This window comes from Salvelinus sp. IW2-2015, linkage group LG1 (assembly GCF_002910315.2).
Source record: "Salvelinus sp. IW2-2015 linkage group LG1, ASM291031v2, whole genome shotgun sequence".
Lineage (NCBI taxonomy): Eukaryota > Metazoa > Chordata > Actinopteri > Salmoniformes > Salmonidae > Salvelinus > Salvelinus sp. IW2-2015.
In genome coordinates, this window is record NC_036838.1 from 44,516,879 (window position 1) to 44,543,816 (window position 26,938).

Here is a 26,938-nt window from a genome sequence, read left to right on the forward strand (position 1 = left end):
CACACACACACACACACACACACACACACACACACACACACACACACACACACACACACACACACACACGTGTCCAAGCCTCAATTTTCACAAACAAAATTGTATTATTAAAGCAATCACAGAAAGATTGGATTGGGGTACGTAAAAATGTCATGAATCAAATAGTATTTTTCTCACTGAATGCAATAACAATGAACCCGCTTGGCATTTTTACATTGCGCTATAGAGCTGTGCCTAGACAGCAATCTTTACTGACAGAGAAGAGCTCAAATCCTCAAATAATGTTATGTTTTACAAACCCCCTGTCTGCTCTCCAATCTATGTCACAACATAGACATTATTCACTTTCTAATATGTCTCCTATCCTAATTCATTTCTTGGGCGTTGTTGTTTTCTTAACACACTAATGTATACCCATATGGTCAGTCTGATGTCAAACGGCACCCTGGGCTAAAGGCAGTGCTGCTGACACATATTTCAATAAAGTGAACCATATCCATGTAATCTCCTTAGGCTGCATTTACACAGGCAGCCCAATTCTGATATTCTTTCTCGTAATTGGTCTTTTGACCAATCAGATCAGCTCTGAAAAAGATCTGATGTGAAAAGATTTGATGTGATTGGTCAAAAGACCAATTAGTGGAAAAAAATATCAGAACTGGGCTGCCTGTCTAAACACAACCTTATTGTGGCGGATATGACATCTAATGATGTCTTGGAGAAATCCATGTCTCCACTCTAATTAACTCTGAGGCGACATAAGGTATGCCTTCCGATCAACTGGCCCCCGCGTGCGCACGCACGCACGCACGCACGCACGCACACACACACACACGCACACAAACACACCTAAACTTGACAAAATGTCATCAAGACCCAAGGGATTAGGGTAGGGGGAACAATTGAAAACAGAAATTTTCCCCGAGGAACGTTTTATGGAGTTACTCCTCAGCCATTGCTCAGGTCTAAGGCTGAGGGTGGGTATTAGGATGGATCCTTAGGAAGGGCCCTAGTCACACCCCTCACACTAAAATCTGACACTAACCGGGTACTCAACTCAACTAATATTTGGCCACACAAATTTCCTAGATGGCAAAGGTTCGAATGGGTATTGTCATTTATTGGCATAGTAACAAACCCCCACCTTGCAATCTATGCAACCCCAAACTGTTCAAACTGTTCACACCCATCTTGTTGGTGGAGATTTTTGTTATTGTTTTGTTTTTAAGGTCATTTCCTGCAATTCTACACATTTTGCCATGAAGCTGAGAGGGAACACCAGTGCCCTGGGCACATAACTACAAAATGTTGTTAGCCTATCTTACCTATCTAGCTAAAATGGGCTAGTAGTTAATCAACTAGCCATTTCTGACAGGTTATAAATAGCTCTCTAAGGTCTGTCAGTGAATGACATAAGAGGAAAACTGCCCATGTACTACAACATTTTGAAATTGCAACTTGTGCATTCTACAATTACAACTCTCAACAGCATTAAGTTGAAAGCCAGACTGAGTCCCCCCCCCCCCAAAAAAAATATTGTTTTAATTTATTTTAATTGTATTTTTAAGTCGGGACCCATGGTCCGTATTGACCCCGTTCTGGGTCCGGATCAGTATGGCTTTCCCCCTGTTGAGTATGACTGCTCTATAGGGCTAAGACATGCCCACCACGCATCTGATTGGTCTGTTGGCTCCATCTAAAGGAGCTATTCTAATGGGTACCAATCCTACTAACAGAACTTGGGGACACAAATCATTACCGGTCAAAGGAAGATCAAAAGACAGAAGAGAGAATTTAGAATTTGGTTTTGGTCTGCATGTGTGAAATGTACATAATGGATATTCATTTGCAGGCATTGTGTGATTTCAAAAGTAATCCCCTTATGATCAGCAGTACACAGAGTAATAATAATGTTCAGGCCAAAAGGTCCTTTTATAAGGTCAACATCCTCATCTATTAAATTGCTTCTATTATGATCAAATAGAATTCAAATCTTGTCTCCTGATAATCTTCACAGCCATCTATTATGGGATGCCATCAAAACACCTCAAATGAAACTCAATTTCATATGAAAATGGATATCCTGGATGGGCAGGGGGGAAAAAAAGTTGATTTCTTGAAGGGAAAAAAATATCCCAGTAAAAAAGTATTTAGCCAACATAAAGGCATTTTGTTTACACTTAACTTTACAGTTGGCTGTTCACTTGTTTTTAGTTTTTTTGTCTGATAAATAACATTGTAAAATGGTAATAACTTCATGATTACCTTAACATTTTTAATAATTCATCACAACAAGAACCACTACATAGTGGGCAGGGGTGCAAGTGGGTCGCGGGATGGGAAATACATTTTCGGGGTATAACAATTATTTCAGCGTAAACTTAAATGACTAAAACCAAATAGAAAGTATGTAGAAAAGATCATGGATTTATACATTTTTCAATAATCCTCCATTTATTTTGTTATAATGTTTGCACATAAGAACACATTAGCTTAAAAAAGGCTAAATGTTATCTCAGCTCCATGGCAAAATGTATAAAATTGCACCATTTTCTTTCAGCTCCATGGCAGGATGTGTGGAATGACACCATTTTCTTTCAGCTCCATGGCAGGATGTGTGGAATTACACCATTTTCTTTCAGCTCCATGGCAGGATGTGTGGAATTGCACCATTTTTTCAGCTCATACGGCAGGGTGTGTGGAATTACACCATTTTCTTTCAGCTCCATGGCAGGATGTGTGGAATTACACCATTTTCTTTCAGCTCCATGGCAGGATGTGTGGAATTACACAATTTTCTTTCAGCTCCATGGCGGGATGTGTGGAATTACACAAGATTAGCTTTGAAACTACATAATTTCTCTCAGCTGACAAGATTATATTTTTTACTTATTTTTTGTCTGTATGTTTTTTTCCCGCTTAACTCTTATGGTGGGTCGAGACTCAAAAGACACCTGAATTAGTGGGTCACAAAGCAAAAAAGTTTGGGAACCCCTGACATAGCATTTGGCATCAGTCAGAATTATTTGAAGTAAGCACCAGAAAGTAGTAATGTTACCCTATGAAATATTTAAAAGAAATAGCATCTGAAGCAAGACTAACGTAAAGCATTACGTTTCTGTCTGACAGGATCCAAATGTAGTTTACAGACAACAGCGCATGCTACTGTGTAATTTGTAATAGAATAAATGATTATCCCTGGACTTAAAAGAACAAAACAAATAAACAATCAAGTCTAAGTGGTACGATCCCCATGTGCTTTGGATCCTTCTATACAGTGTGATCGGGGGTGTCGGTGAAGGTAGAATTTTTTTGTCTAAGAAGCAGTACGTTTTAAGTGATCTGATCCTAGTTTGAGGGAGCCTCACCCTTTGACCCTCGTTTTGACAGCTTAAGAATGTGGAGATGTTGCCAAACCTGACTGTAATACTCACAATATTAAACTATTCCAAGTGCTATGTAGAGTAATTCAAACAATAGTCTCTGTTTTGGCAGCATCCCTTCATTTGTGTGCTGTCAAAATATGTCCTTCAGTGTTGTTTGCATGCCAAGGAGGTTGTTGAGGGAGGGGTGCTTGAATCCTGGAGAGAGCTGAGTGCATGATTGTATTTTAAAATGTTTAAATTTGATTTAAACTTTATTTAACTTGGCAAGTCAGTTGAGAACAAATTCTCATTTACAATGACTGCCTACCCCGGCCAAACCCTAACCCGGATGACGCTGGGACACTTGTGCGCCGCTCTAAGGGACTCACAATCACGGCCGGATATGATACAGTCTGGAATCGAAACAGGGTCTGTAGTGACGCCATTAGCACTGAGATGCAGTGCCTTAGACCGCCGACCCACTTGGGAGCATGTATGTACTGTATGTACAGTGCATTTGGAAAATATTCAGATCCCTTGACTTTTTTCACATTTTGTTACATTACAGCCTTATTATAAAATGTATGAAATAGTCTTTCCCCTTAATCAATCTACACAAAATAATCCATAATGACAAAGAAAAAACAGCTTTTTATACATTTTAACAAATTTATAAAAAATGTAAAACTGATATGACATTTACATAAGTATTCAGAACTTTTACTCAGTACTTTGTTGAAGCACCTTTGGCAACGATCACAGCTTCAAGTCTTCTTGGGTATGACACTACAAGCTTGGCACACCTGTATTTGGGGAGTTTCTTCCATTCCTCTCTGCAGATCCTCTCAAGCTCTGTCAGGTTGGATGAGGAGTGTTGCTGCACAGATATTTTCAGGTCTCTCCAGAGATGTTCAATCGGATTCAAGTCCGAGCTCTGAGTGGACCACTCAAGGACATTCAGAGACTTGTTCCGAAGCCACTCCTGCATTGTCTTGGCTGGTGCTTAGGGTCGTTGCCTTTTGGAAGGTGAATCTTCTCCCCAGTTTGAGGTCCTGAGCACTCTGGAGCAGGATCATTAAGGATCTCTCTGTGCTTTGCTCTGTTCATCTTTGCCTCGATCCTGACTAGTCTCGCAGTCCCTGTCGCTGAAAAACATCCACACAGCATGATGCTGCCACCACCATGCTTCACTGTAGGAATGGTGCCAGGTTTCCTCCAGATGTGACGCTAGGCATTCAGGCCAAAGAGTTCAATCTTGATTTCATCAGACCAGAGAATCTTGTTTCTCATGGTCTGAGAGTCTTTTGGTGGCTTTTGGCAAACTCCAAGTGGGCTGCCATGTGCCTTTTACAGACAGGTGTGTGCCTTTCCAAATCATGTCCAATCAATTGAATTTACCACAGGTGGACTTCAATCAAGTTGTAGAAACATCTCAAGGATGATCAATGGAAACAGGATGCACCTGAGCTCAATTTTGATTCTCATAGCAAAGGGTTTGAATACTTATGTAAATAAGGTATCTGTTTTTTACTTTTAATACAGTTGTAAAAATGTCTAAAAACCTGTTTTCGCTTTGTCATTATGGGGTATTGTGTGTAGATTGCTGAGGGGGAAAAAGTATTTAATCCATTGTTGAATAAGGCTGTAACGTAACAAAACATGTAAAAAGTCAAGGGGTCTGAAAACTTTATGAATGCACTGTATGTATGTATGTATGTATGTATGTATGTATGTATGTATGTATGTATGTATGTATGTATGTATGTATGTATGTATGTATGTATGTATGTATGTGTGTATGTATGTATGTACAGTATGTATGTATGTATGTACAGTATGTATGTATGTATGTATGTATGTACAGTATGTACAGCATGTATGTATGTATGTACAGTATGTATGTATAGTATGTATGTGTGTATGGGGTGAATTTACAGGGAGATGGGCCATGTTAGTAGATGTACACAGGAAGATTATTTGACTCTGAATCATGCCACTGGGCATAATGTGTTGAAACAAATTTGACATGAGAGATAAGTTTCATTTCAAAATATATAGCTAAGCGAGAATGGGGGGGAAACAGAAACAGAAGAAAATGTGTTTGGAAAGGTTTAGAAAGTCAAGCTGAAAGAAATGTTGAAAGGCATTGTGGTTCAAGTGAGAAAAAGAAAGAGTTGGAAGGAAAAGGAAAATACACAGAAAAACCAAGGGCGTTTTTATGCTTTTTTTATCACTGAGCCTAAACACACAGAAACAGCAGCAGAGAAGTATCACGCCTTGGTCATGTTGAGCGGAGCGACAAGAAAAGGACAACAGCAATGGAGTCCTGCAGTGCAGCAGGACACCTTCATACGCCACAGTACTGCCAGAGGGAGAACAGATAGAGAGTGACATACAGAGAGAGAGAGAGATTGAGGCCTCTGCTATAATCAGAGAAGAAATGCTCTTCTGAGAGAAGAGGATACAAGGCAAACAGCAGGTCAAAGCAGCAAGAGAAACAAACATGGCGAAGAGACACGTTCACTCAGAGAAGACTGATAAGAGAGAAGCCAGGTCATGCCAGAAGGCCTTCAGGGAAGCAACACACGCACACATGCACACACAGGTGCAATCTGAGGTCCTCCCTTGAAAAGAGCAGTGGACAAATTGGTCAACATGCATCACAAAGGATTATTTAGATAAGAAATAGCTTGGAACATCATCTAGGTTAAGACAGTGTTCTCTTTTCTCATTTCTCCCTCAACTTAATTCACTCTCTAATACTCACACATATTTCTCTCTGTCCCTTTCTTTCGTTATTTCATTCTTTCTATTTCTCCCTCAACTTAATTCACTCTCTAATACTCACACATATTTCTCTCTGTCCCTTTCTTTCGTTATTTCTTTCTTTCTATCTCCTCTCATTACAATAAGACCAGGGTCAGAGGCCCTCCTTCCTGTTTGTCTCTACTATGAGGAAGAATATTTATTGGACACAGTTTCAAATGTCTTGCATACAGTCCAACGTAGGGAACTGATCAGCAGTGATGGGGGAACTGGTCAGCATAACCCGACCTACTAACCCTAACCTTTTGATCTGATTATTAATGTTCCTACAAATCAATTAGTGGAGGAACACAATGTATTCTAACGGCTGAAGACAGAATCTAGACAGGAGGATGTAAAGACGGTATTAAGTCATCTTATAGAAAGGCATTGTATTGTGTGGTCTTTAATTGATTAACCCTTGTTTGCTGACTCACAGAGAGAGAGAGAACACTGCTTAAAATAATCCTCCTCAAGGTGTTGCATGTCTCAAACAAACAGACATAAAAAGACGCAGAACACTACAGTAGAATAGACACAGGGTAGAGCATAGTCTATTCAGACTGGAGGGAAGGTTTGGAAGTAAAGGAAGGAGGATATATAGATAGATAGATAGATAGATAGATAGATAGATAGATAGATAGATAGATAGATAGATAGATAGATAGATAGAGAGAGAGAGAAAGACAGAAAGCGAGAGAGCGAGAGAGAGAGAGAGAGAGAGAGAGAGAGCTACTTGTACAGCTGTGGAAGAGAAGGCAGAAAGCTGTTCAAAATGTGACTTATCCCTCAGAGCAGACTGTTAATCACATTTTGGAGAGCCTCCCCCTGTAAGGGAGGAGAAGCCATTGGTTACTTACATCAAATAACCTTTCTATGTAAACCTCCTCATTGACCTTATCTCGCAGCATGTCCTGAGAATGGCGCACAAAGGTCACGTAACCGTCAGCAACATCCATCCCAGGCTTCTGCAGGACACCACATAGAGACAGAGAGAGGGAGATGAGAAAAAGAGAAGGAAAAGGAGTAATTAGCCAAAGAAAAACAGATACATTGTCTCACCAAGGCACTGAACTCTGTTGACTCCATAATAAACAGGGTGACCAGCAAAGTGACATAAGTTATTATCAACTGTTATGTCATGTCAAGCTTTAAGACATGCATATGAAAAACAGACAGGTATTAAAATAAACATTACACTAAAGTGTTATCAAATTGTCCTTTTCATCTCAGAGAAATCAGAGTTCATGGTTGACATTTCTGGAGGTGTTTCATTTGCAGTGCGTATAGACCCAGATATATGGGATATTGTCACTGAACTTCCTATTAGAGATGTGTACTTGGCCCAGAATCATCCGTAACAGTCTGGGAATGTGCAAAGTGAACAGAGGAGCCAGGAACACATGGTCAGGCTGCTGAACAGATTGTTTGGAGGGCTGCCATTTCTCATACCAGCTCAAATATTCACACAGGACAATGAGTTTGCAAATAAGACACTCAATTTGTGTGTGTGTTTATGTGTGTGCGTGTGTTTATGTGTGTGTGTGTGTTAACGTATGTGCGTGTTTATGTGTGTGTGTGTGCCTTTCCCACTCCCGCATCTTCTCCGGTATATGAAACGCATCCTCCCATGCCAGTGGACGAGGTAATATGAATTTGTAATTATCAGCCACTGTAACCTGAATTGAGTTTGTTAACACATCCCTGAGTGGTTCCAAAGGGTGCAAATTAGTATGTTTCGCCACTGTAATTGTATTTTGTGCATTAAACAAACCATTACCATGCAGAAGCTAGGGCTTTGGGCCTGCGGACATAAGAGGCCTAATCACAGATTCACCCACAAGGCATTTATTTAAAAAGTGCCTTGTTGACATGTGGATCGATTGGCAGTGAAGTGATACTCCTCTGAGGTGCTGTTTAAAGCAGAACACAGCTAGCGTTCTGCCCCAGAGGCAGAATCCTGGTGTGCTTTTGTTACACAACACAACAGAGACTCACAATGTGTGCCACATGGCAGGCCTAGCCAGCTGATTCTGCCCATAACCATATGAATGGAAACCAAACAAATAAACAAGACAACCATCTGGACATGTCCTGAGACTCTATGGAAAACCATGGCAAGATACATGTGCATGCACATAAATAAATACAAGAATGACTCACATGCACGCACACACACTTGGACAGGGATAAGAGAAACACAATAACTGATAACAACACTATTTTCACTTACAGGTACATCCACATACTTTGAGGCAGCTTTCACCTTGAAATGAGACAGAGAGAGATTAGGTGAAACGGAAAGACTTGAGAGTCCAACTGTGCAACTTCCTTTCATTACAAAAGCTGTTTCATGTGAGTGTATCTTCAGTGTGTGACTGCAGTATGTTCATTAAGTCAGTCATGCCAGGAAATGTAGTTGCAAAGTGTACTCAGAAGTTAATTAGACTTCTATACCAATGTTCAGGAAACCTACGAAAACCTGTTCCTGCAGTGGGAGTGTTATCATGAGAAAACGGAGGGAAAAGCTGTACATTATTTGAACAAGACTATTCCTACCCTATGATGAATAAAATAATTACAAGATCAGGGTCCAGTTATATATGCAGTGTACACTGAGAAAGAGGGGAACGAGAGAAGGAGTGCATTCTTACTGTGAAAGAGAGGAAGGAGGAGAAGAGAGTGCCCTCGTCGTATCTGGACAGTTTGGCTAGGACACTATCTAGAATGACCACAAACTGACAGACAGGGAGTTGTGTTACTGGCAAGTCCAACACATTGAAAACAACATTCATGTCATATCACTTTCAGATATGAGTAAGACAGTAACAGCACCTTGGCTACCAGTAAGGTGATCATCTCCTTCACAGTCTCCTCTATGAGAGCGTCAATTTGGGAATGGTACTGTCTCTGTAAGGAAAGAGACATGTTAGTGACAATGTCAAGTCCAGCTCCCCTACCTTCCCTCCCCTTCTGTTTATTGCTACCAGGTCTCACAGTAGGCCAATATGCTAATCAGTAGTGTGACAGCATTCTTATGTCTCCACGTGAGCCATGTAAAAGACCTCCGACTAATTCATTCTGCTCTGGTAATTGGTACCTGTCTCAAGATTGTGCGGATATGAAGACTCTCACATCTACCCCATGTATATTCAGTAGCATCTACACATATATTAATGAAATGAAAACAAAAAGTGTTGGAAGACTGGAATGACGGCTAATTATACATTTGGGAACCAGGGGTGAGATTTCAATTGAATTATTAGCCACGCTTAACCAATCTCTAACAAACTTTCACAGGATAGAGAAAATACATGAAAGATAGAAACATGGTGATGGTGAAAAAGCAAGCGACTACAGCAAAATCACATATTCAAGCAAAAGCAAAATCAGGAGACAAAGCAATCGCAGTAAGTGCCATTGAAACTATTGCAAGTGAAAACCTTGACAGAAATGCTTATACAGTATGTACTACAACATGTATTGTATAAGCACACCATTACATAATATGTGCATATAGAAAGAAATAGCAACATAGAAATGTTGATCCTAAGTGAGCTGGAGCTCCTGAATCCATGCAATTAAGAGAATACACATCTAGCAAACAGTTGGTGAGCACAAAAGGATTTTCCCAAAGTGCCTTGGTACTGATCCGCGGTGGATAACTGATCTGTATATCCAGTTCCACATGCTCTGTGATATATCAGAGAAATCACGATTAGACATCAATAGAATCATAAACATTATATTCCCTCTGGAATATAATAGGTGAAAACTTTACACTGATTCAAACACTGTGTAAATATGCATGTTGGTGTGAGGATGTGGAGGTGGACTGATATAAGATGGTATTGTATGTCTGATAGAAGACCAGTTAAAGAAGTAGGTAGGGGCCTACTGTACCTCCTGTCCCAGCTCCATGGCACACAGCTTGGCTGACTGGGCCTTTGCATCCACCATCACGTTGAACATGGTGCAGATGGACTGAGGCACCCGGAAGTCTGTGGTCCGACTGCTCTTCTGAAGCTTGGCTTCAAAGGCCACCCGCGTCCTGGAGACAATGAGATTAAGGAGAAAGGTTGCAAAACTATACACATACCCACAATGTGTGTGTGTAATTGTGTGTAAGCAAGTGTCTCATTCAGGTCCATCCTCTCACCGTTTGATGCAGGACTCGATCATGTCGCTGGACATGAGTTTCAGCCTGCTCTCCAGGTGTTTGCCAAACTCCTCCTCAGGCCAGTGCAGGTCTCTGATGAAGGTCTGTAGAGCGTCCAGCTTCCAGAACAGGTCCTCTGACGTCCCCGAGCCGTTACTGGACAGGAATCACAGGGCAAAGGTTATAGCACTGGTACCTAACAGGGGTACACATGGGGGGTAAAAGACTACATCAAGGGTCAAAGAGGATGGGGCAAATCCAGGTCTCAGAATTCAATTTCTTTGGGTTATTTTTAACATTTACTTATGGGTTAAAAAACTTTGAATGAAAAACACTTTATTGTCGACCTGTTCCTGGCCAATGTGGTTCTATGAATTGCGTTCTCCAAGGTACCAATCAGTGTATGGTAAAAAAATAAACAGACATGAATATGTATTTGACCAATCAATAATCACAGTGAGTTGAGTGGTTATTAGAACAAGGGAAAGAGTAGGGGTCCATGCACACTGTAGGTTGGTCAGTTAGTTAGTGGACTCTGGAAAAACACTATGAAGGGTGGGGTTGCTTTCCGATGCTGTGGAAGAGACTGTGTCCCACTCCCGGTCCCCTTCCCCTAAACCGTTTAAATACAGAGAACAGCTCTCTCCAGCCACACAGGGGCCTCCTCACAGCTAGTTCCCATAGGTAAAAGCTCCAACACAGGGTAAACAGGGATCTGTCCTCCCTTCCACAGACTGGAGGTCAGAGGGATATGATGGAAAGAAACACTTTTAAACTCTGGCTTTGGTTTGACCTCGTTTAATAATGGTGTATCATTTTGCATGATTCCATTCTGTTGTTTTTTAATCAGCTTAAAAATGTATTTGTGTCTTTCCACCATTCAGTTCAAACACATGCCGTAGGAGAAAAATGAAAAGCCGTTGATGGTTCTCCATTTCGAAACACTGCCTACTTTAACCACACTCCCCATGCTAGGTCCTTGGCATGAAAATGGCTACCGGTAGAACAACAACACTGGGGCAACTGGGGCCCTGGCAACAGAACATCAGATCACTGGGACAACTGGGCCCTGGCAACAGAACATCAGATCACTGGGACAACTAGGGCCCTGGCAACAGAACATCAGATCACTGGGACAACTAGGGCCCTGGCAACAGAACATCAGATCACTGGGACAACTGGGGCCCTGGCAACAGAACATCAGATCACTGGGACAACTGNACAACTGGGGCCCTGGCAACAGAACATCAGATCACTGGGACAACTGGGGCCCTGGCAACAGAACATCAGATCACTGGGACAACTGGGGCCCTGGCAACAGAACATCAGATCACTGGGACAACTGGGGCGCTGGCAACAGAACATCAGATCACTGGGACAACTGGGGCCCTGGCAACAGAACATCAGATCACTGGCAGTGTTTAACTACATATTTTAGAATTGGCTAAGCCTGTTTTTTCCTAATTATCAACCATGTGCTTGTGTAAATGCGGTATTTGAGAGTTTTCCTTTGAGGTGAGTTTGATCTTTCTGGCTTATTTACAGGATAGTAAACCTGCGTCTAGATTAGGACTATCTTTGACAGAAAATGTATTCCTTTAATAACGATGGAGGTGAAAGGTGGTTGTGATTAGTTTTACTTCAGAGGCAACTTTTACTTTGGGACGAGACTTCCGCTTCATCTCATTGGGTGTTGAGTGCTCATTTACAAGGTATCAAACCGGGTACTTGGAATCCAAAACTTGGCGACAGCCAGGGTCTCAGTCTGTTCTCACACACACACACACACACACACACACACACACACACACACACACACACACACGCACACACGAACACAGACTTTTAGTAGTAGGTGCTGAAGATGTTTCACTCTGGTTTGGGAAGTGGGATAGATAATGTATCAGGTGTAGCTCAAGTTGCAGGATAAGTGCTTTTAATCACCATATCTAAACATGCTGTAGATTTGCAATTATCTTTACGCTTTCTCCCACCAGGTCCACCTGGAGGAGCGCTCAGAGCTAACAGGTAGACATGGAGTTTTACAACTGACAGAATCACTAATGAAATGGGAAATGTCATATTCCGTCAATAACAAAGGGGGATCATTATCATGTGGTGAATGAGTTAAGATGCTCTGTATTAGAGTAGAAGTGTATCTGAGAGGCTCATGCCTCAGTAAAGACACGCCCCAGGAGATCAAAGCTCTCCAACTTCTGCAAGTTAGGCATGTTTGGTTTTATAAATGACGTAAATGTAATAAACTATTGTATGAATAAAATGCGATATATTAAATTTGATTAATTGACTACAATGTTTACCACTGTCAAATTGTATTGTAACCTATAGTGGAGTAGCTGCCATGAGCAAACTATACTGAACAAAAATAAAAAAATGCAACATGTAAAGTGTTGGTCCCATATGAGTTGAAATAAAATATTGCAGAAATGTTCCGTACGCACAAAAAGGTTATTTGTCTCAAATGTTGTGCTCAAATTTGTTTGCATCCCTGTTAATGAGCATTTCATCTTTGCCAAGATAATCCATCCAACTGACCGGTGTGGTATATCAATAAAATGATTAAACAGCATGATCATTACACAGGTGCACCTTGTGCTGGGGACAATAAAAGTCAACTCTAAAATGTGCAGTTTGTCACACAACTCAATGCCACAGATGTTAAGTTTTGAGGGAGCGTGCAATTGGCATGCTGACTGCAGGAATGCCCACCAGAGCTGTTGCCAGAGAATTACATGTTAATTTCTCTACCATAAGCCGTCTCCAACGTCGTTTTAGGGAATTTGGCAGCACGTCCAACCGGCCTCACAACCGCAGACCACATGTATGGTGTTGTTTGGGCGAGTTCTTAGCTGCTGTCAACATTGTGAACCGAGTGCCCCATGGTGGGGGTGGGGTTATGGTATGGGCAGTCATAAGCTACGGATAACGAACACAATTGCATTTTATAGATGGCAATTTGAATGCACAAAAATACCATGACGAGAACCTGAGGCCCATTGTGAGACCCATTTTCTTTTAAGATATCTGTGATCAAAAGATGCATATCTGTATTCCCTGTCATGTGAAATCCATAGATTAGTGCCTAAGGAATATATTCAATTGACTGATTTCCTCATATGAACTGTAACTCGCTAAAATCAATGAAATTGTTGCAAAATCCCTTAGGCCAGAGCTGACCCCATCGAAATGAAGACTGTTGGATATTGCTGTCCATCTTCAGAAGTTCAGCCAGACAGCCAGCGTCCCAGAGGACATGTGATATGTTCATGCCAAGAACATATCATGTGCATGTTTCATGTTTCAGGCTCCAACAGAGACTCAATACACACTGAGTCACATGTGGTTGCAATCCAGTTGGGTGTAGAAAAGCTAGGCATTGTTGGGACGCTAACTGGCGGTAGATTTGTTAGTTTGGGCATTTGGAGGTTGACATTTGGTGATTCAAATCAGGCAGATTACTTGTTAGGCTCTTGTGTAGAAACAAACAGAACAGAAAAAGATGTCCTGTAACAGTGGTAATGTGTATGTGTTTTAAAAGGGAAAGTGAAACAAACTAGATAAAAGCAATGCCAAGGAAAACAAATAAAATTGGTGAGGAAATTAGCACAAAAAAAAAGCAAATTAGCACTAAAATATCTGTTATTGAAATTAAATAACTAAGGGTATCTTTCCATTGAATTGAAGAGGCAAATCTAATGGTGACAAATAATGTGTAAAGTGTGTCCTATCACCATTGAAGAGACTAATGACAAAAGATAGTTGACTTTTGACAACTCAACATATGGTGACAACAAACAGCAAAGTCATTCATACAAGGGGTACCATATGAACACTCCAGGGCAGGGTTTTTCACTATCAATTAAGACCTAGACAACCAGGTGAAGGGAGTTCTTTACTAATTAGTGAACTTAATTCATCAATCAAGTACAAGGGAGGAGCGAAAACACGCAGACTGTCGGTCCTTCATGGAATGAGTTTGGCACATGCTCTAGGGAAAAACTCAAGAAACATGTTTCCAACAATATTTTCAGATGGTCTTACCTGCAATGTGGACAAATATAAATAAATAGATAGTAAATAATTGTGTTAATACTTATTAATATATTTTTACACAATTGCCCACAAGTAGACATACTTCATGTGTGGATATCAACATATTTCATGTACAAATATATGGTACACATGATTACCAAAACATTAGCAGAATATTTATGTTAACATGAACAGGAAAGCTTGAAAACATTGACAGTAATTCAAGTTTGAAAACTGAAGATATTAGCATCTACCTATACAGTATGTCTATACTGCATTATGACTAGCCTGGGTATCAGTCGATTTCTACTATAGCCAACTTGAATGCAGAAACAGTAGCATCCGGGCTATGTAACCATTTCAATGGGGTGTTGATATTAGGGGTGTCCTTACTTGACAGGCTCCCAGGACTCTCTCTCGAAGCCCCTGTGGATGGACTGGGCGATGGATGACTCCATGAGGTCCACATATCGCACCACCAGTGGGGCATATAGGTCCTGCAGGTGTTTGTGGAACTGCCCATTGCACAGGTTATCTGAGACAGGACAGAGCATATAGGTCAGATGAAGTCATTCATTCAAATGTAACACCATCGGAACAGTCACCTCCAAAACGATAGGCACCCTTGATAATAATGAGCAAAAAATACTTGTATAAAATAAATAATACAAATACTGAGTTATCTTGTATGCAATTTTTTTTTTAAATAATTAGATTATTTTATACTACTAAAATTGGTTCAAGTCTGGAAACTGAAATGGCCATTACAAAATGTTGATTTTGTGGTCAATAATACATTTTTGGGGGGGATTTTGATGTGAGCTTGGGGTCATTGTCTTGCTGGAAGATCCACTTGCGGCCATGTGTCAGCCTCCTGGCAGAGGCAACCAGTGTTGCGACTAAAATGTCCAGGTACTTGGAAGAGTTCATGACCCCGTTGACCTTAACAAGGGCCCCAGAAGCAGTGGAAGCAAAACAGCCCCATAACATCAAAGATCCACCACCATATTTTACAGTAGGCATGAGGTTCTTTTCTGCATATGCTTCCTACTTTCTATGCCAAACCCACCACTTGTGTGGTCGGCTAAAGAGCTCTATTTTCGTGTCATCTGACCATAGCACCCGGTTCCAATCCAAGTGCCAATTCTGTTTAGCAAACTCCAGGTGTTTACATTTATTGGTTGCTCTCAATAAAGGCTTTTTTGATGACAACCCTTCCAAATAGCCTATTGGCATGGAGGTGGCATCTAATTGTAGTTTTGGTGACCCCAAGATTCGACCAAGTTCTGTAATTCTCCAACTGTAGCCCTTGGACTTTTCTTTGAATCCTGAACCATATTTCTCATTGTGTGTGGGGACAAGATACTCTTGGGTCCTCTACTAAGCAAGTTGACCACTGTTCCAGTGATGTTAAACTTCTTAAATGCTGCTTGAATAGTGGTGTAAGTGGTATATTTTGTTTTTCAGTAGTTTTTATACCATTGCCTTATCTATGAAAGTCAACCATTTGTCTATTCATTTGTGAGTTCTTTGCCTTTCCCCATGATGGTTGACATATGGATTTTACATGTGTGTTACCTAATTGTTACCTAACTGTTATACCCCAGTGAAACAGGAAGCCATTACAGGCCACAATTTTGTTCGATTTTATTTAGAAGAATCATTAGATGTGCCAATAATTTTGACACATCTCTTTCTCCAAGCAATTTTATTAGTATAAAACAATATAATTGTCCTTATTTTTTTAAATAGAATATATCTTAGTATTTGTAATTTATTTTAAACAGTCTTTTTTGCTCAACTTTATCAAGGGTACCAATCATTTTGGAGGTGACTGTAACAGCTCTGGGAGAATGAATTGAAAATGCATCTCTCCTTCCTGTCTTCCTTGGAGTGATTGCTGATCTGAAATGAATGGCCAGATGAAAGCTATGAGATAGAACCCTGGATTTTACCTTTTGAATCCTATCAGAAGGAAGCTAACTCCTCGCTATAAGCTACCATACCAGATTTTCTCTCTTTTATATATCTGATGGCTATATATATATATATATATATTTTTTTTTAGACCAGGCAAGTTTCCTCTAGATTCAACTGGTAAAAAGGCAACGCTAACACAGACCAAGGGAGATAAAATGGAGGCCAGTGTGTGTTAATGCGATGGCTCTTGGCTCCAAACAGTGGGTCTGTTTTCCTCTTTATCCCTTTGAGCGCTCACTCTCCCTCTGTGTGTGTGTGTGCGCGCGTGTGTATAGAAGTCAAGGTCGATGATACACAGTAGGTGCAATGTTTATTTTGTTCCCTGATTGTCGCTCTCCAATTAGCCACTTGAGTGGCTGCTGTACACTTCAATGTATTTGTCCAGGAGTGAGGATGCAGGGCTCGCCCTACTCCCAACCACCACTGTTTTAGACCTCATTAACTGCTTGAATGGCGTCCGACTTTGGCGCCTATCTGGTGCTAAGGCTATTTCATGACACATAAGCTAGCTGCTTCAGGGAGACAAAACAAATGACCTTCCATGTAACATTCCCCTGTGGTATGGTTTGGTAGTATTGGGATGCTGCTCTGTGTGTGTACTGTGTTATTGTGCTCCTGTAAACCACTGGAGAAGCCTGAGGGAGATGGATGGTTGATATCATGGTGGCAGGTTTACATTTCCAACTATACTGTCAAAGTCATGGAAATCAGAATTACTAGTATTACATGGGATTAGTCCATCTGTGTATGCTACAGTCCATCAACCATACTGTATGCAAAGTGTACACTATGGAATCTAATATATCATGACGTGTTGATGTGCAGGAAACACTTTGAAGTTTGTGGAAATTAATTCAGGAGAATATAACACATTAGATCTGGTAAAAGATAATACAAAGAAAAACATGCATTTTTTTGTACCATATTTAAAATGCAAGAGAAAGGCCATAATGTATTATTCCAGCCCAGGTGCAATTTAGATTTTGGCCACTAGATGGAAGCAGTGTATGTGCAAAGTTTTAGACTGATCCAATGAACCACTGCATATCTGTTCAACATGTTGTATCAAGTCTGCCCAAATGTACCTAATTGGTTTATTAATACATTCTCAAGTTCAGAATTGTGCACTCTCCTCAAACAATAGCATGGTACACTTTCGCTGTAATAGCTACTGTAAATTGGACAGTGCAGTTAGATTAACAAGAATTTAAGCTTTTTGCCCATATCAGATATGTCTATGTCCTGGGATTTTATTTTGTTACTTACAACCGCATGCTAATCACATTAGCCTACGTTAGCTCAACCATCCCGCGGGGGGGACACTGATCCCGTAGAGGATAAATGTCAATTTATCATTTATCAAAATACCATTAATTTCACCCTTCTTTTTGGCTTGTCTCCAGATTTTCTTGTTGCTATGATCAATGCAATGTAAATAACCAATCAGCTGTTTCAAAAAAATGTCCAACTATGAATGTGGCCAATTGTGCAGCAGTAACAAGTGAGCATAACAAGCTGTTCCAGTCCAAGTCCATTAAGCCACTGCAGGTGAACAACAGACTACATTACATTCTTCCAGACTCCTGGCTGACAAACTAGAATGAGACATTCCCTTGGGACAATTAGCCCAGTGCAGGTTCACTTCACAAAGGCAGTGGTAAGTGTTTCTCTTCTGACTCATGCTTCCAGAACCCTGGACAGCGCTCCTACGGCAACTGCAGTTCATTAATTTTATTTGTCACATGCACCAAATAATTACAGGGCCCACAGCAACCATTTCAATGTTAGTTTCAGCTCTTAGTAAGAAGCTCCCACAGTGCTGCATTGTCCTCTCAATTACCTTCATCCGTTTCATTATACTGGAGTTAAATGCAGAAAGGATCATGCAGTGTGAAAGTAACATTAGATCGTAACATATTCTCCTCAATTTGGATCTCAACACTAGGTTTTAGTTTCTCCAGTTCGCCAAGATCAACCACATTGAATATTCAATAAAAACCCAGTACTATGTGTCATGAATGCTCCAGACTGTGTGCTGCATGTGCTGTATGTGCTGTATGTGCTGTATGGTTCTGGAGTGCTAAACGCTGTGTGTGTTTGTTCATAATGTAGCCCTGGTTCAGGGCCTGGGCCGGGGTTGGAGGCACTCACAGTCGGTCCTCAGGAAGTCATTGAGCAACTGGAAGAGAGGGAAGCTGTCCCAGCTGTCAGGGGGCTGAACCTCCAGTGCAGCATCCATGTCCACTGCATAAAGAGACAAGAAGGTCTCTGCATGTTCCACCATCAGGTCTGACCACCACGCAAATGCCTAGAGAGAGAGGAGTGAAGGAGAGAGCGAGAGAGAGAAAACAGAGAGATGGGGAGAGAGAGTGTAGAATGAAAGAGAAGAGAGGAATACATAGAAAGGAGAGAAGGGGGTATGAAAGAGATACACGGAAGAGAGAAGGAGAGGAATGTGTAGATAAAGTTTGATGAAAAACAAATAGAGGGTGAAAGAGGGGAAAAGGGAGGCAGGTGGAGAAATAGACAAAGATAGAGAGACAAACAAATGGAGGATAAGAGTATGCAACTATAATACAAGCCTCAAAGTGTCATTCTCTAGAGAGGAAAGGAAGATAATGTTACTCCACCGACCTATATAAGGGCTCTTTTCTTCTCTCATTTTCACAATAAGAGTCAAGTTGTCACCTCTGAGGCATCACACAGAGATCTCTGGGGGACACTTTACAGCTTTGAGCACAGTGTTTCAGTTCTGCACTCGAGCACGGCTAAACGTGCGCTGTTCTGTTGGCCCACAGAGCGAAACACAGAGAACTGCATAGATACGGCTCCTTGACTAAGTCATTCATACAGAGCTGCTCTGAGCCTCCCCATAGGATAGACAGAATCAGTGGAGTGACAGAGTCTGGAACAGGCTGGTCTCATGCAGGTTAACACTCATCCTCCCATGCTCCCCCTCTCCCTGCCCGTTGTCCTCTGGGCCAGTGGAGGACTTGGCCATCAGCCATTCACATCGTCACACCTCTGTGATGTGAATGTTCCCATGGGCGTCATGCACTCTGGCATGGGACGGTTGCCATGACAGCGCCAGCAGCAACCAGCAACAGACTCAGGGTCAAAATGGAGAGGCTTATAACAATAAATAAAACTGTCATTACAGGCCTCAAGCAGTGGGAGGATTCATCTACTGATTCTTCACATTGGCTGCTGAATTGGGTAACAGTTAGGGTTCGGTTTAATTTCCATACGTCAATTTATGAACTGTATTCGCCATGGCCTACACTATACACAGAAACGTTACTAGATTTGCCAAATTACTTGAATAATAATGTAATTGACTCAAACTGACTGGTACATGGATGAGGTGACTGAGGGTACTGGGTTGAGAAGGAGTGGAAGATGTCTATTTCTGGTTATGCTGGTCTACTGACAGTGTTGGTGTTAATTTCCGATGGGAAAATTCACACAACAATGCATTTTGAGAAATGCAAGAGGGGACAGACGGGTCGGGTCACATTACCTAAGACAAATGGCATGCTTTTTCCATTGAGAGTAATCAGGTCTACAATGGAGGAGGATCAGCTTGTTGGGTGGAGGTGACTGGATCACCTCTCTTACCTGTCACAGCTTTCCCCAAACACACAGCACCACAGAGCAGGCCTTTCACTGACAGGATGGGACCAGAGTTGGCTGTGGCAGTTGGGGTGGACAGATAAAACTGCACCAGACCGGGAGGGGTGGGGGCGATGTGATGTGGTCGGGGGGGATTTCAGTGGGAGGGATCTGAGTATGATAGACAGGGACACTGCCACAGTGCTTGTTGAGGTTTGCTTTATCACCAAATGCAACCCTTTGGGCTGCACAAGCACAACTCTCCAGGATAGTCTGAAAACAATTATAAGGGAAGAAGTTGGGGTACAAGGCTATTACTAGGAAGAGAGATGGGAACAGTTAAGATCATCCCTGGGCATTTGGCATCTTCAGTACATCACATAATATGGGAGGTGGAGGGTGGCAGGGGTTAGGCGTCATGGCAGGTGGGGGGTGACTGGGGTTAGGCGTCATGGCAGGTGAGGGGGCGGCAGGGGTTAGGGGTCATGTTATCAGGATTTGAGGATCCATCACATACCTCTTTGCCCTGTCCGAACATTCCCCGCAAACAAAACAAACAATAAGAGAACAGGAAGGGGTTAAGTCAGGTATACTTCTGCAAAGTTCACATCCCTGTGCTTACTTTTTCCATCTAATGGTTAGTTGGCAGGACATATGTGATGATGACAGTGAAAGAAAGACATGATCCAAACCAATGGAGAAAAAACAAATGGTAGTTTAATTGACAAACTATACTCAAGAGCTAAAGGTCTGTTAAGAAATATGTCAACATTCTCTTTGTGAGTAAACATAATATGCATGAGGAAGACCATGCACTTGACCTAGCCTTCACATAATCAATAGACACATTTGGTGTTTAAAAATGGGTCACTGAGGTCTGTAAATTCTCTTCATGTTTCCAGAAAGAGTACAAATGCAGTGTGAACAACAGGATGATAGTCTGAATCATCATCACAACCAACCTACACTACACTGCTCTACACTACTCTACACAACACTACACTACACTGCTCTACACTACACTGCTCTACCAGTACCATGCAACTTCTGTTGGGGACACCCTTTACAGGAAGAGCAACTTGTGACATCACCACAAAAACCTTTATAGCACCTAGGCTAGGATATGATTCAATAGGGTTAATTAAAACCCTGTTGGGTATTCCCTTCTAGGAGGCTTGTACAGGAAACATAGTGACCAAATCAGAAGTCCCCCGGTCAAACTGTGCATTGCTCATCGTTGTCATCCCAAACGATGCCTGGTGCACATGAAATGGAGGAGTGAGAAGTGATACAACCTTTTTGACCTTTAAACCCACACCTTGACCCCTTACCGTGCAGGCCATTGCGGTCTGGCTAGCATGCACTAGTGAGATATGGAGGTAAAAAAACCTGATGTAAATACTGTACCGACTGTGACTGTAGCCTGTTAAACAGAGTCAGAGACAGAATAAATGCCCCATGGTTCACTGTAGTTCTTAACTCTCTGTTCTGATAATAACTGACCTTGGATTTATGTATGTGGGCTGTACTCACCTCTGCGTGATGCTCCTCGTTCTGTTGGAGGACCTCGATGACCAGCTCGGCCAGACGTATGGTGTCCTCCAGCTTTTTGGCAGGGGTGACTAAGCGCCCTACATTCTCTGAAGCACAAAGGTCACAGGTCAATATGGAGGGAGATACATGGCTGTTAAACTTCCCCTCAACATCTGATCAACCTTATGCTAAAGTTGTGCAAGTCTCCTAGGGCAACACTGTAATACAACCATCTCTAGAACAATGCAGGTATAATGAGACAAATTAAAACAGGGAAAACAACAGACATGTTCCACAGTTATCATGCAAAATGTGCAGAACGTTGTGCATTCAACGGTTCGGTATGTGCTGACAGTTCGGTATGTGCTGACATCCACACTTTGAATGTTTCTTACGTGAGACGCTCAAGTTTAACATGTGATATGCAAAACGACACTCCCTGAAGTCTGGTAATTTCCCCCTGCTAAGTAGGATAGCTGTGACAACCAGGATAATTATAACCACTAAGAAAGTGTAGAGTGCAAGTATTGGCAGGTTTTTACATCAAATCCATCTTGAAGAACAAAATACACAATGAAAGTCTGCTGTTCACATTAGAGGTCTTCACAGATCCACCTGTACCCGGATACCAGAGACACGAGTGGGTCCTGTTCCAGAATTTAAATAATGTCACGGGTCTGAGTGTCACAGGTCTCAGATGTGTGTAATCTTAACTGACTTGTCCGGAAGGGCCTGTACAAATCCGAACGCGACTGCTGCAGTAGAGAGAGAGAAAGAGAGAGAGAGACATTTTATCATGTATGCCGCTGCTCTTACTTTTCACGAGAGTGTATCGATGAGCTTGTTGTTGGCCAATCATAAGTCATCAAAGCGGCAATAGGCTACAGTCATAGAGCCTCCGTGTGGGGCAAAAGTTAGGAGATACTGTATCTAAATCAATGGAAGCTGGAATTAAAATGACGTAATTAAAAGTTAAAGGACAAGGATAGGCTACAACGACCAAGAGCCAACAGGTAGGCTGCTACTTAATATTCTGAATGGAGTTGTTATTTGTAACTGTAGGATGAGAAATCACATGCACTGAAGCTTTAATTAACCTAGTTAGCTAATGTTAGCTAGCTTAACTAGCTTCTCCCAGTTTGATGCAGTCAAGACAGGTACTACGTAATCATATTTGATGATAAATAACCTAGCTATGGCAGTTATTAGTCCACTAGTCCATCGACTTGGTTGGTTGCGGTCTCGTCTCTCCCGCCCTCATCCCTGTGTTACTCTCTCACAGTACGGCCCCTCCCCGCCTGCTAGAGCAACACCTCTCTCTCCCTCTCACGCTTTATCAGCTCCGGTTAATAAAGTAGCTTAAAAAAATCAATTTTCTGCTGCTTCCCTCACTCTGATCCGACTGGGTCTGGATCCGACCAGGTTTATACGAAACATATCTAGTTGTCTTTGGCTCGATTCGGGTCTCTCCTCTTTAAAATACATTTATTTATGCATATCAGGCCCGGGTGGGAAAGCCCCCAGGTCCAAATATTGGACCCGTGAAGACCTCTAGTTCACATACTTTACTCAATGGATACTAATTCAGTCTACAGCGATCATGTTACGAAACACAACCAAGGGACAAATCACAACCATCTCAACTGACCAATGAGGTTGTGATGAAGCTACACATAAATGTATGCTTTTGAAATAAAGAAAAGAATAATGAATATGGTGAAGAGATGGTATTTGTGAGAGAGAGAGAGTCAGCATAGGTAACTGGAGAACTGCGTAGGAGCCTATACAATAACATATTGGGTGCTCGTTCAGACTTCAGGGCATCTGAGGGTCAAACATCTTTACATATGCCTGATCTCTTCTTAATGAATCAGTCTGACAGACTTTTCACAACAACACTGACTTACTTGACTTATTTTCCATTTCTCTGTCCCTCTTTACAGTCCCAGTAAAATGGAGAGATTAATGTGACAATGTGGACTTCTACACTTGAAGAAATGAGGCAAAGACCATGTCCTCTCCTCGCTGCTTCTGCTCTTTGTCCAGCACACACATCTGTCATTGTGCTAGTGAGGCTCTGTAGTAGCAGGGGTTTAATTGGCAGTGTACAGAAGTACAGCTCTGTGACGCACACACACTGGCAGAGCACTTTAAGCCCAGTGGTGTCTGTGGACTGGACTGTGGCCAGAAGATTGCCTCTGACTGTGTTGAAATTATGGTCTGGTCACCAGTATGGATGGAGGGTTTAAAAGAATGCCCGCAAACACAAAGGGCATTTCTTCCATTGGTCAATGAAGGGGCATGGGTGCTGGAGTGATACAGGTGAGGTGAGGGGCAAGGCCAAACATCTAGATCTTCTATAACAGAAACTCAGTATTGCCACATTCTACAGTATAAGGGATGTCCGCTTCTTTTTTAGTCAGTGACTGATTTAGACCCGGGAAACCAGGTGTGAGTGCTGTCTAATCAGTGACATTTAATGATCAATTACATCTCACACAGTGACACCAGCAAAACTGTGAACCTGAAACAGTTAATAATGACGATGACTATGTGCTATCATGATCTATGATATCATCTTGCTTCACTTACTTATTTCCAATATATCAAAATTGCCATTGATATAACATTATGGTCATATGGGAAATATCAGCCAGAATATCCAAACCATTTCATCAGTCATATATTGTAACCAAACTTTGATATGAGGTTTTCATTCAAAACGATTGCATTTTAGTACATTGGAGATGTTCATGCACTTTCTGCAGAGGATGTGATACTTTCATTGCACAACTTATGAATTCAAATACATGAATTCAAACACATAATAACTGCTATCTTACATGTATTGAAGCTTGCCATAACGTTGTGCTACCTCTGCAGGTTTCAATCACACAAGTGAGATACTCAATGGCAATGGTCTGAATGGTCTTAAAATTGATCTCTCCGTTCATTTGTTTGCTAATTCTCTCCATCTTCCCTTTTCCTCCCTTCCTCACTCCCTCACTTCTTTTCTTCCCCTCCTTGACATAATACATTTTTTAGGAAAGAGGAAACATCATTGCAGGAAAGAGGAAGTATTTTAAGAGAATTCAGGGGAGGCCCATTGGTGGAGCTACTACACAGATGAGTGGTCTTAACAGGAGGGCTAGAGAGGGGACTTGATAGTTAGGGTTACCACAGTCACCCACTGGGGACGGCTGCATCTCCATCACTGGAATGCAGTGCAGGTACAGGGGAAAATACAGGACAGGGGTGTGGAGACATAACTCTATCACAACATTCCTGTAACCTTCCCAGGCCATGCCTCAGGAAGGCTGTGAGATGTTATGTTGCTATGGCTCTAACTGGGTTAGGATATGCTCATATATAGGATGGTGTCACCTGGATCCTGATCCTTCTTATCTTTCTGAGTTTTCTCCGCTAGGAGAGAGCAGGAGATAGGGAGAGCAGAGAAGAAGAGAGAGGGAAGGTGGGAGGGAGAGAAAGAGAGAGAGAGGAGTGGATAGTCAGTAATGAAAGCATAAGAGCAGGATAGAGTGGAAGTCTGGAAAACAAGTGGTTGAGCAACACCTTTCACCCAAGGGATCTCCTCTCCAGATCTGATGTTAACCAGTAGTCAGACATAGACACACATATAGCTTCAAACAGTAAAACATATACAGACAGTGGTCCAAACGACACCCCCCCACACACACCAAAAAACATAAACACTCCAGGACATACAGTAATATATGACAACATACATTATTAATGCTTCAGTTGGAACACATGCAGAGACTAAAATGTAGACATATTACATCCTGTCTACCTTACGGTTGCCACTTCCTGTTCCTGTTGTCTTACCACTCTGGTCCCCAGTGTGAAATGATACAAACAGGGAAAGTCATGACAATGTTCCCTATGGTACAGTAGCTGTATGGTGTACCTGTATCATGTACTGTACCAGTGAGACATGGTTCAACAGGACTGAGGGGGGTTTACACAGAAGCAAAGTAAAAATGCATTCAATTCGCAGACAGGCATGGTAACAGAATAAAAAGCTGACAGATACAGTAGATAAGATCTCTCATGATTGTCACAGACCGTTGGAGTCTTGGTCCTGGCTTGCCCTGCTAGGACCTAACAGACAGACACAGACCATGGGCCTGGATCTCTCACGGGTGGCTTTCACAGACAGAAGCAACAGATCAAAAGGAAAAGGACTAAAGAGAAGCAAGAGCGAGAGCGTGAGAGAGATAGTTTAAGAGGGCAGCAAGGAATGGTGATAATAGAGGGGATTGGGAAGTGTGAACGGAGAGATGTTGAAAATAGAAAAACATGGTTGAGGAAAGGGGGAGGAGGAGGAACGGGTCGAGGAGGGTGGAGCAGGATGAAGAAGGTACTCACGAATGGTTAAATCCATCACTTGAGACGCCAAGCAGAAGACAGGATGCTCATACATTTCTCTCTTTTTCCCTACAAGAGAGGATCGGGGCATGCAAGAGGCTGGGGTCAGAGGAGGAGAGGTCAGAGCTCTAAGGGTAGCTGAATGTGGGGGTTAGGGGTACCCACAGGTTCCTCTGTGGAGATGGTGGTGGTGGAGGGTGGGGTTTGGTGGCTGGGGAGAAGGTTTGGGATGGGCCCGAAGTGCCGAATGTGGAGGAGAGGGGTGGGTGGACAAAGGGTGTGTGGGCTGGCGGTCGCCTTTGGACACACTTTTGTTTAACCATTCGTCATGCCAAATGGTATTAAGGTGGGAGACATTTCTATCAAGTTTGAGTTTTTCCCGATCAAGGCAACAAACAAGCAAATGTTTATGAGAAACAGGATTTTTCTGCAGTATTTCCACTCCAAGATACTAAGGGGCATCTCCTTCAGTATCTTCGGCACCCTCAGGTATTTCTTTATAGAAACTGACCGGAATAGAGAAGAGCTGAATTTGAGACTAGATATTTCCAGTAAAATAGTATAGGTGAGGGTAGTCAAAGCTACACACACATAGAAATATATTCCAACACATCATTTAGTTTGTAAGCCAGTTCTGTATGCCTAGTAAAGAAATCCTGGGACATGCAACAGACAGATACTGGGTTGCTGCAGAGGGCAATCCCAGCATGCCTTGTGTATTGGCCTTCCTGACTTGTGTTCACACTACAAGGGGCTTGGAGTGAAGCAGCAAAGCCAATAGACAAGGAGGAGGAAAGCAGAGGGGGGGGAAGATGAACAGAAGATGAAGGTTATTTTAGAACAAAGGAGAGGAAACAAGGAAAGGAGAAATTGTTGCTTCAGAGCATCACCCCACCTTGAAGCCGCAACGGTGTGCAAGAGGAGAGGGCCAGTGGGTTGACTGGCCCAGAGAGAAGCTGAGACACACAGGAGTCAGCATAAAGATGGCAGATACACGGGGAGTTGAATGCATTTTTACTTACTATACACATCTCTACTGTGC

The 26,938-nt window shown here is 42.0% G+C and overlaps 1 protein-coding gene across 5 annotated transcripts in view; it reads right to left on the reverse strand.

The window, feature by feature from the left end:
* Positions 1-26,938, reverse strand: part of cadpsa (Ca2+-dependent activator protein for secretion a) — a 160,900-nt gene that overhangs the window by 24,431 nt on the left and 109,531 nt on the right. For 2 of the 5 annotated variants that reach the window (XM_070445154.1, XM_070445152.1), the window contains exons 18-27: positions 25,897-25,965; positions 21,508-21,614; positions 18,514-18,670; positions 14,776-14,917; positions 10,330-10,485; positions 10,074-10,221; positions 9,006-9,080; positions 8,825-8,908; positions 8,404-8,436; positions 7,031-7,138 (exon numbers count right to left, since the gene is read on the reverse strand). In XM_070445154.1, coding sequence (XP_070301255.1) covers positions 7,031-7,138; positions 8,404-8,436; positions 8,825-8,908; positions 9,006-9,080; positions 10,074-10,221; positions 10,330-10,485; positions 14,776-14,917; positions 18,514-18,670; positions 21,508-21,614; positions 25,897-25,965 — 1,079 coding nt within the window. Of the gene's footprint in view, positions 1-7,030; positions 7,139-8,403; positions 8,437-8,824; positions 8,909-9,005; positions 9,081-10,073; positions 10,222-10,329; positions 10,486-14,775; positions 14,918-18,513; positions 18,671-21,507; positions 21,615-24,891; positions 24,931-25,896; positions 25,966-26,938 lie in introns of all 5 variants that reach the window. The other 3 variants (XM_070445160.1, XM_070445155.1, XM_023993798.2) reach the window with 3 other exon arrangements.